Consider the following 10,669-nt stretch of genomic DNA (forward strand, 5'->3'; position numbering starts at 1 on the left):
CTACTGCTCAGTAAGGGTTTTACTGTGTTTGTTTATGAGGATGCATTTACTGGTAGGCAGACTTTGATCAGCTCAGATTCACTGAAGCATGAAACAGGTACAGTGCTGTAGTAATTGTTGTGGTTTGCCATGACAACTAATGACGTCAGAGGTAAATATGCTGCTAAGAATGGACGTTCATACTAAGCAAGAAGGACAACAATAAAACGAGGGATTGTATTTTATTATTCGATGGTTACCTTTTATATTTTATATGTATCCCCATGTAATTGAAAGACTGGAAGAAAACATATAATGAGTGAAGATAGGTAGGTAGTTGTTATGTGGATAATTAAGTGTTAGGTAGGGCTAAACTAGCTACAAACAAGTACAACAACCATCCTTCCTACGTTGTTTAAATGAAATCGTAGGTAGACTGGACATTTTGGCATGGGTAAGCAGCCTAGGTGCTTCACCATCATTCGAGGTGGGCCTATAATATGCTAACACATCAGTTATATAATTATGATTTGATATATTCTATAATATCTTCAACAAAAAACTTAAACTCCAATAAGCATAATTCTTTTGGTGTAACAATATCCACTGCTTAAAAAAACCCAGGATATTAACAACAAGCAAAATAATTAACTATAAATAAACATCTCATGGAGGAGAGATAATTATATTGGAGATGACTCTGTAGTAGAGGGATATATTTAAGTGGTCCCCTCGCACCAAACCAGTTACTGAAAAATAAAGCATCCTCAGTCAAATTTTACAGTAGATAAATGTAGTAAAAATAAAATTTAAAATAATGAAAATACAGCAAATTAAATATAAATATTGTCTCATTTTATCTTTAGTGTGTTGTAGATACTTTTAGTTTTATAAAACACAAAAGAAAAAACAATCTCATACAAGTGCCGGGTAGAAGCAGGCAGAAGCCCATCCCTCAAACTATTCTGTAGTAAAGAGCTGGGCCCCACCTACTCTTTACTCTAGACAGCATCGTTGTCTTTTGCAATGCACAGTAGTAGAGCCGAGGGCCTATTCTGAGGTGGAAGCTATCAGTAGCCCAGCATACTACCTAACGGAGTGCCTGTGTACACTTGGGTGTGACAGTGACGTTTTCGACATCGGTGGGTGGAGCCCTATTGTGGACACCTAACCGGTAGCGTACATGCACATCGGAAAAAAACCCCAAAAAACATATCGGATCTGTTTTTAGTTTACGTAGCTTTTAAAGTAAAAAATTATTTATTGCTTGTTGCTGTAAAGTTTATTATATAAGAGTGGCATTGGTATTATTAAATATTATAAAATAATTATGTTTTTTATTTTAATAGCAGTGAATTAAATGATGATGGCACTGCATTGGGTGTCAATGCTCCTGGTAGTGTACCGATTCATAAGCCAGTAGCCCAGCCCCAGACTGATGTAGCAAAGGTCACAGGCCCATCCCAGGTAAGTAAATGCATTACAGTGCATTGCTGTTTGTATGTAGGCCTATTGCACCTTTATGAATCCTGTGTCAATATTATTATAAAAATAACGATAATGACATTGTTAATAATAACAAAAATAATGATGGTGGTTATGATTATGATGACGGTGGCAGTGATGGTGACGGTAAAACGGTATGGGTGGTGATGAGGATGTTGACAGCAGTGGTGACAACAGCAACAGCGATGGTGATGGGATAGTATACTGATGGTATTATAAAGAAAACCTTCCTATTATTTCATTTGTACACAACTCCATTTTTGTACTTAATAAAAATAGTAGATAGTCATCTTATAATGCCTATATTTTATATCAAACTTGCCATATTTTCTCGGTTTTAGTTAAGTCTCCTGGTATTAATACAATATATCATTATCAGGAATAATTATGTCTTTCTTTTTAAATGTTCTGGTAAATGTATATATATTTTTTAATATCAGTGATTTGTATGTTCTATTGTTTAAAACTAATATTATCATGTTACATTTATTAATCCATTGTATTAGCACCTGGACACATATTTCGACTGTATCTTTTACAGTATTGCCGACAACAAATTTTCCTTGATTTTACCAAGAGATGCAAAGTACTATAAAATATAATATTTTCTCTTATGATTCAGCTTCCATCCCATATGTATCGGTATGCAGTTTGGCATGACTTGAGGGAAAATGCCATTAGAGGCACGCAGTTACAGAACCCACGTGTGCGTAGAGGCCCTGAGCGTAAGGAACAAGATTTCTACAAAGAGGAAGATGAGCACGGAAGAAAGCTCTATCATGGAATGAAGGGTCTGGCATGTAAAAACTACCAAAAGAAAACAGAGGACTGGGAAAATGCAGTGGTATGTGTGTTTGATTACCTTTTTGTTTGTTGAGAGGTGGTAAGAGAAGAAGTATTGGGAGGTGGAGGAATGAATAATTAGAGGAGATATAACTTTAGGTGGGTGAAAAGATGTAGAAAAACTATGGATGAATGGTAGGCAGAGGTGGTAAAACAAATTTGAAAGTGTAAAGCTACATGCAGGGGAGAGATCGACTGGGTTCCAGTCCCTAGAAGGAGAGAGGGAATGTTAGACAAAGGTTTTTTTTCAAATATATTTTACTGTTTATGTTTTTTTCTTCTTAAATCTGCTGCCATACTGTTCTAATACTAAGTAATATATATATTTATGCAGATTTGTCAATTTCTTCTTATTTTATTTTGAAGTGTATACTATATTTTGAAGGCAGTTCATCTTCAAATTATTTTCTGTTTTATTGTAGTATGTTAATTTATCATATCAAGAGCTTGGACACCCCTATCAACTTGAAAACTTTAGCAGAATTATGAAGAGAATATTAAGAGCAGAAAAAATTACTCTGATTGACAATAGCCTTGAAGACATGCACTCAATAAATCTCCCAATGTAAGTGAAGTAAACAAAGAAGCAACAAAAACTATTATAGTACAGTATTATATTGTTTAATGTCTTATCTTGCTACTTTGGAAAAACCTTCTTTTTTGTTCTGGTTTTTATTCTTTCCTTTTCTTCTATCCCAATATTTTATCTTTTTGCACAGGTGCTTGGATTTTTCAAACTTTGTCCAAACCAACAGTGGCAGGGCTAGGAGGATACAGCCCCCTCATCGGGGAGGCTTTGCCACCCTGTCTGGGAAATTAGAGAATAAAGGGGATAAAAAAATAATATTTGTAAATGTTTATATCAAATGTTGGCTTGAATTGGATAGGCCTAAATAAATTAATAGTTTGGACACAGATGAGATACCGAAAAACATCATCAAATGACATTTTTACAGGTTATTAATGACTTTTGATGCCTGTACCATTATTGCAACTGCAGATCGCAGCCAAACACCTTTCTTAGGTCAAGATGCCCTCATCTTATTATTTTCAAAAATGTTTTCATTTCAGAGTGGGGGATACCCCCTCCCCAATTTCCCGTCAATAAGGAAAAGCCTGATTTTCTGTTTTACGAAGAGAAGTGTAGCTTTTTTCTTGTTCTTGTTTCTTACAGTTGTCGCATATTGAACCTTAGTCAGAACTACTTCAAAAAGTTCTCCAAACTTCCTAAATGTCGTAATGTTACAACTCTACTTCTAGCAGACAACTCCATTGAGACATTGGATGGTATAGGATCCATTGGCGGAAAGGAACTTCAGGTACTCAACCTTAGAAGGAATCCATGTACTTTCATTGACAACTACAGAAAAAGGTAGGGGCTTAGACTTGAATTAAACCATTGATAATTGTGTTCTGGCGCTTAACTGTTTTTGCCAACTCATTCTGTATTTATAAAGAAATAAAAAGGGTCAGTGGCGGCACCAACATGGAAGAAAGGGAGACTAAGCCCTGTCAAAGAGGCCAAGTTTACCTTCCATATTGTCAGCCATTGTGACTCCCATGATGCCTCACCACTGGGCATTGCTGTGACTGCTGCTCAAAGTAGTGCAATTTATACAGTATTATCATTGACAGAATGCATAATTATTATATCTTTCTTTGTATGTTAAATTCCTTAATTTTTACTACTTTTAAAGGGTTTTTAGAAGTCTGCCACACCTTGCAGAATTAGATGGCATCCCAAAGCTTGATTCTGATTTGGAAGAATTTGAAGATCTTGATATGCCCACAAGAGGATGTATCCTGTCATAATTCAGTGGCGATATCAAACAACAGACATTATTAGAAGAATACCTATTTTCAAATGTACTCTTTCCATCATTTGTTACTTTTGTTAGCCATCCATCAGACCATCATTTTAAGAGAAACCAACAAATTCTGTGCTCTATACTTATAGTTTATTTTATATACACTATTTTTATTACATTTTAATTTATTTACACCGAAGGTGGGACCCTGGGTCAGAAGGATCCTGGAGCTCATCCTGGGCGGGATCCATCACCCTGATCAGATCATACTGTACCTAATGCAAAGTAAGTCTGATGATTACCCCTAAAATATAGACATACTAATGTCTAAATATTGATCACAAGAAATATTAATATTGTACAGTTGTATAAATTACTTAAGGTGAAATTAATATTGTTAGTATTGTAATACATGTCCCAATCCAATTAAACCACTTTTTGTTTCGGGGGTGGGGGAATCTTTAATTAGGAGACCTGTTTTAACAAGCCATAATTTACAGAAATTTATCTTGAGTATTATACATTTATTTAGGATTTATAGGTAGGATTTGGGGAGCTGTGAAATATTTTCCATCTGCTTTTGACATGTTTAATTTGCCTTGATGTAGGGCTCAATCAATCAAGGAATTTATATAACGCCAAAATCCATCAAAAATGTTCAAAGGCGCTCGTACAGCAAACTCTTCAGGTTTCTCTTGAAAATGTCAACAGATTGGGACATACTCAAGTCTTGAGAAAGAGAATTCCACAGAGGAGATGCTCCTTGTGGAAGATGCAATATAAAGGGGCTTAACCATACCTTGCACCCCAGTTGTATGGTGCTAACCGATTCTCATTAAGCACCCATTCTGTGTCTTAGAAAGATCCTTTGTTCAACATATATGGCAGCCTATCTGGGACTACTATTGATCTCTCCTTGGTTACCTTGGACCCACCACTCAGAACTGGTGTGTGCATTTGTGAGGACTGAGTTAAATTTGTAGCATACAATCACTTATATTATATTGATAGAGAATCCATAATTTTGTGTACTATATTTAAAATACACATACTATCTGTTGTCAATATTATAAGTAAATAAAGGGAGTTAATTTAAGCTATTGACTATTGAAATAAAAGATACAAATTTTATTATCAAATAAGTGCTTCTTTTTTTTTGTTTATTTCAAAATATAGCAGTTCAGATAATTAGAGAGAAACTGATAGAGAAAGTATAACAAGCTATAACCAGTTTTGTTTTTTTATTCAAACTTGAAAAAAATTAATGGGAATGAATAACTAAGTAAGTTACTTGAGATGTTTAGATTGTACAACTAATTTGTGGTCCAGTCATTGCTATTAAAATGCTCCGTTCCTTGTTTTGCACCGTGCGTAAAACTCGTTGGATGTAATAATCCTATTCAGCACTCCCATTTCAATATCCTGGATACACCACTGATAATAGACCTCTCTGAAATGTCAATCAAGCTTAACAACTGACCAATCAGAACAGTGCAACAATAGTAATAGCAACAATATCCAAGGGGCTGGGCTTAAGTCGAACAATTTTTTTGTTATCATTTTGGATTCGACTTAGTCAAGTTCATTCAATGTCATTTTGGATTTGACTTTGGCAAGTTCAACTGTACGATCTCATCATGCCCGCATATGGGCATATCACGCAAGATTGTCACATCAAATTTGATAGTGTGGACAAAGTGTAACAAACATTTTATAAAATTGTTTACAATTTTTTTACAATAGAAAAATAAATAAAATGTTAATATTTAAAAAAAGGAAATATTATTAATAGAAAATCTCTATGACCAGCATCTAACAAATATTATATTTAAATATTCCTAAATATGAATTATGTAATGGCACAAAAGTATTCAAAATTAGAAAGTTACATGATGTTTAAAACCTTTTCTGCATATTCATGTTTAAAGTGTTTATGCTCATCCAAAAATTATGATGAGGGGTATGATTCATATTAATATTTTTATATATTACTTATACTGTACCTCAAATATTAAATACTAAAATATTTCATATAATAAATATATAAAAATATTTAGAAAATATCTCATATGAAATAGAATGTAATTTAACTGTTCCCTGGCCAACACCCTCACTAGGCTAAATCAATTCAAACTTTCAATATAAATCTTATTAGCAAGTGAAAAGTTAAATACAAAATATGACTACTAAGATTTGGAAGACTAATTTACAAAAACAATGGCATGTGCACAAGAGCCTTAAATGCAAAGAAAGCAAATCTGACCTTCAACTACAGTATATTTAGAAATTTCCTAAGTTCAACAAATTGCAATGGATAAATTACTATTTCATTAAAAAATTATGGAAATTCATAGAAAAACAATGAAATTGTGTTATCCTGGTTTTACTGGATTTGAGATCTGGACCTGAATTTGAAATGAAAAAAGCACCTTTACCTTGACCTACTACTGTCGGTGGCAAATTCAAGAGGCCCTACCCCTCCCTCTGTTTATACTGTATATTAAAAAAAGAGAAAAATGAAAGATAATTATATTCCAATTTAAGTCTGAGGTGCCAGAATTATAAATTTTTTACCTCTTTGTTTCCTCTTTCTTACCAAAGCACCAACTAGTCCAAACTCATTACATATAGCTGATGATATGGAATGTATTTTTTTATGTCAAATTATTCACTAAAAAGTAGGGCCTGCATGGGAAATATTTACTTGCATGTAAAACCCTATTCCTACAGCACTTCAATGACACAAGGTATGGAAGTAGGTCATAACATTAAGCAAAAAACAGTGCCTTGCTATTGATAAATATATATACATAAAAATAATACAGTACATACATATACATACTTTGTTTACATTTACAGTTACATCGGGCTATATGGACCAGTACACTTGGGTAACCTCCTACTCCTCTTCAAAGATGTACAGTACTGGGTTCACATGAGCCAATTGTGTATACTGGGCCTACAGTTTGTAGTTCTTCTCCGAGAAGACTTGTTCCACCACCAAAACCTTAGGCAAGCCTGTCACTCGAACCAGCGGCGCCCCTGCCTTAAATTCTCAGCCATTCAACTCGCCAAGTATATATATTCATTCATAAATGTACACACACATCACCTACACGTGTGTGCATATATTTATCGTCTAGACAAAACAAATCAGGGGAATCCAACTACGTATTTGGTAAATAAAGCCAAGTATACCACTATGGAATACACAGTTGTAACCTTTCCGCAAGTGATTTTCAACATAACTTTTTAGTAAGCTTTGAAGGTATCATTATGCATACATTGTGCATGTTCCTAAATAGCATCATTTCAAAATTCAAAAACAAGTATGAGAAAGCATCATTTCAAAATTCAAAAAAAAAAATATGAGAAAGATAAAAATGTTAATATTTAAAAAAAAAGGATATATTAATAAAAAATCTTCATGACCAGCACCTAACAAATATAATATTTAAATATTCCTAAACATGAATTATGTAATGGCACAAAAGTATTCAAAATTAGAAAGTTAAAAGATGTTTAAAACCTTTTTTGCATATTCATGTTCAAAGCTTTTATACTCATCCAAAAATTCTTGGAAATGGAATTTTAACTTGTCTGAATCATCTGCAAACTTCTTCAACAAACTGTAGATATAATCTTCACGTTCTGTCACAACTTCAAATTCTATTTTTTTTAAAAAAAAAACCCCCAAAAAAAAGTAATAGTTAGAGAAATTTGGGACATTCCAAATTATATTAAAAAGAACGTTGAATTTCTTATTTAAAAAAGATTAAAACGATATTATTTAACAAAGCATTACTGTGTTCTTTGACCATTGGGCATAAGCGTCTTTTCACTATTCCCAGGATCCAGGAACTTGAAATGGGGGAGGGGCACCCAGAGAAAGACTTTCATAAATGGAGGAGAAAATAAAATTACTAATTATGGCACCTCTAGATGGCCGGAAATTGCACTCTCAGACTTGAATACCAACATTTGAACTTGCACATAATTTTTTTTTCTCTATTTTCTTTATAAACTGCCACCCCTTCCCCTTGGATCCAACAGTGATTCCAGTGGTGGCTTCAGGTGATAAAAAACACTAAAACACCTTCTTTTACCTGGTCTTCAAAACCATAACATAATTATAATAATAAGAATTAACATTTATATAGTGCATATGCACAGTGGGTCTATGTGCTTGATACCAAATTATAAAACCAAAACTTGTTTTTACAATTTACAAAAAAGACGGATCAACAATTCATTTCTGCCCTGAGGCAATCCCGAACACTGACATAGGTAGCACAACCAAGGAAGTCACCCCTAGAGACAAGTCACAACTATAAGCTTCTGTTGATTATACAATTAGTTGTTGGAATAAGTGGATATTTAGGACTGAAAATGTCTCAAGGGTAGATACCTATGTGTGTAGAATTGACCCAATGCATCTCATCAAAATTCAAATTTAAATAATTAAAACTTACCTTCATCCTCATCATCATCATCATCATCCTCATCACCTTTATCCTCTTTGTTAATATTGTCTTCCCTTACTGAATCATCAGTTTTTTCTCCCCGAAATGAGTACGCTGCTAATCTCCAGTCTACCTCCCTCTGCTCATCAATTTGTTCTATTAGTGACCTTTGATATAACGTTTCAAATTCTGGTAGCTAGGCAACATAAAACAAAATATATCATTAAATTAATAGTACCAGAATTTAGTACAAGAAGTGGTATTTGAAATTGACAAGCTAAATGATAAGTATATTAAACAATCACATGTTTGAAAATTAAGATCATGTGACTTACATCATGTTTTTCCAGAATGGTATTGGCAACATAATGCAATGCAAGTTCGTGATCAAAGCTCTGTAGGAACATTTTCCTCCTGCCAATTTCTTCAGTGATTGAGAGCTTCACAGCAAAAGAAAGTCTGCGAAGAGAAATGATAAGAACTGAAGCTTTCCATGTCTGATTAAAATGTAAACATCCTGCTCTGCATGATGTGTTTGGCAGTGGCATGTCTTGGGCATGCACAGTGTAGTGCACGCCCACCTTCCCCACCACCATTGAAATGGTCTTTAGCAAAAAAAAAAATCGCACGCAAGTAGATCAAAATCACCTCATATCACCTTACTTTGTGACCTATTTCCCCCTACACACTTAATCAATGAGCCTCCCTCCATCTCACTCCAACAGGGCGGCCTGTAATTACTGTAGCTTAACATAGATAGTATAGAGGTAGTGTATCTACTGAGGATGAGGGTGCACATGCCAGAAAAATGCTCCCATCTTCCAAGGCTTGACTAAAATCTTGCCAAGAAAAGAAGTTACACTCAAGTAGTGAAAATTACCTCACCCCTCTACCTGGCACACCCCCATTCCTAGTTTTCCATTGTGTCCCCATCCATTCACCTTAAGTCAATACTTCTATAGATGTTACTCACAATAAATTAAAATTGCAAGAAATCTATTTCCAAAAGCATCCTCACCTTGTTTCATTGAATGTAGAAATTGGAGGTCTTGCAGAATGTGGAATAATCCCTTCAAAAATCACCACTCTTCCATACTTCGGCAGAACAGCTGAAAAAATAAGATTAACAAATTAATAATATGTACAAACTGCTCCAACATTAGGTGCAAACTAAATCAACTTCATTTGGAACATATTGAAGACCTATTCCCCTCTATATTTGTTCCTATTAATCTTTACTTTCCATTCTATCTTTCCTGTAGCACAGAAAATATGTAACCAGCTCTGGCAAAACCAGCCATTTGTAGGAAAAATTCAAATTTGAGTTTTTGGTATTTTTTAGATTCTGCATGAATTCTTCTTTAAAATTGTATTTATATTATGAAAATTGGTGAAGTATTAGCTAAGTTAGCAATATCTAATTCATTGGATTCATGTAGGTTTTGAAAAAAAGCTTCTAAAGACTCTAAAATCAATAGTTAATTATTAAGATTTGTATTTTAAAAATAATTCTAAGATATTTTTAAGTTAGATTTTGAGATTGATATTTTACAGAAACGTTCTTTAATATATCTTATAAAATGCACAAACCTGAAAATGTTTAAAATTCTGATTCTCAAACATTTTGGGAGCTTGTGCTAAGTTAGAAATTGCAAGAAACGGCGCGTTTTGCCACAAATTTATATGGCACTTAAATACAGTATGTTCATTGCCGAGTTGATGTGTTTAGTGAGAAAATATAGTTACATGTTTATAAACAAATTATTAGACTTATTTATATCTTTTAAAAAAGAAATCCACAAGTCCTGGGTTCAATTCCTGTGACAGCAAGATATTTTCTCATTACTAAAAACCAAAGATCTTATAAACACAAGATAGCGTTCTCCGCGATTTACGCGTAACAAATAGAAGCATCGGTCAAGGTTCAAAAGTTTCCCATTTAGCAAGAGGGCGCCATTCATGTGCTATTACCGAAGAGAAAAAGTAATAAGTTTTGGAAGAGGGCGTCCTATCTGTTGCCATGGATCTGAGATGGTTCCTGTTCTGCTGTTCACAGGCGGTGTACTGTAT

At 34.0% G+C, this 10,669-nt stretch overlaps 2 protein-coding genes across 5 annotated transcripts in view; one reads left to right on the plus strand and one right to left on the minus strand.

The window, feature by feature from the left end:
- The first annotated feature begins 145 nt into the window (after window positions 1–145).
- LOC117123577 lies at window positions 146–7,476 on the plus strand. Of its 2 annotated transcripts, none has more exons than XM_033269560.1 (6): window positions 146–308; window positions 1,329–1,446; window positions 2,108–2,329; window positions 2,751–2,893; window positions 3,503–3,700; window positions 4,026–7,476. In XM_033269560.1, the coding sequence occupies exons 1-6, from the start codon at window positions 295–297 to the stop codon at window positions 4,138–4,140; spliced, it is 810 nt and encodes a 269-aa protein (XP_033125451.1). In that variant the 5' UTR covers window positions 146–294; the 3' UTR covers window positions 4,141–7,476. The 2 variants fall into 2 exon arrangements, with proteins under 2 accessions (XP_033125451.1, XP_033125452.1); XM_033269561.1 differs by having other exon boundaries at window positions 1,332–1,446.
- Window positions 5,287–10,669, minus strand: part of LOC117123576 — a 14,240-nt gene continuing 8,857 nt past the window's right edge. For all 3 annotated transcript variants that reach the window (XM_033269557.1, XM_033269556.1, XM_033269559.1), the window contains exons 9-12: window positions 9,618–9,708; window positions 8,935–9,058; window positions 8,609–8,795; window positions 5,287–7,805 (exon numbers count right to left, since the gene is read on the minus strand). In XM_033269557.1, the coding sequence (XP_033125448.1) occupies window positions 7,648–7,805; window positions 8,609–8,795; window positions 8,935–9,058; window positions 9,618–9,708 (560 nt within the window). In that variant the 3' untranslated portion in view covers window positions 5,287–7,647. The remainder of the gene's footprint in view (window positions 7,806–8,608; window positions 8,796–8,934; window positions 9,059–9,617; window positions 9,709–10,669) is intronic.

The sequence above is a fragment of the Anneissia japonica genome, unplaced genomic scaffold, assembly GCF_011630105.1.
Source record: "Anneissia japonica isolate Jap-2015-1 unplaced genomic scaffold, ASM1163010v1 scaffold287714_len2871179_cov188, whole genome shotgun sequence".
Lineage (NCBI taxonomy): Eukaryota > Metazoa > Echinodermata > Crinoidea > Comatulida > Comatulidae > Anneissia > Anneissia japonica.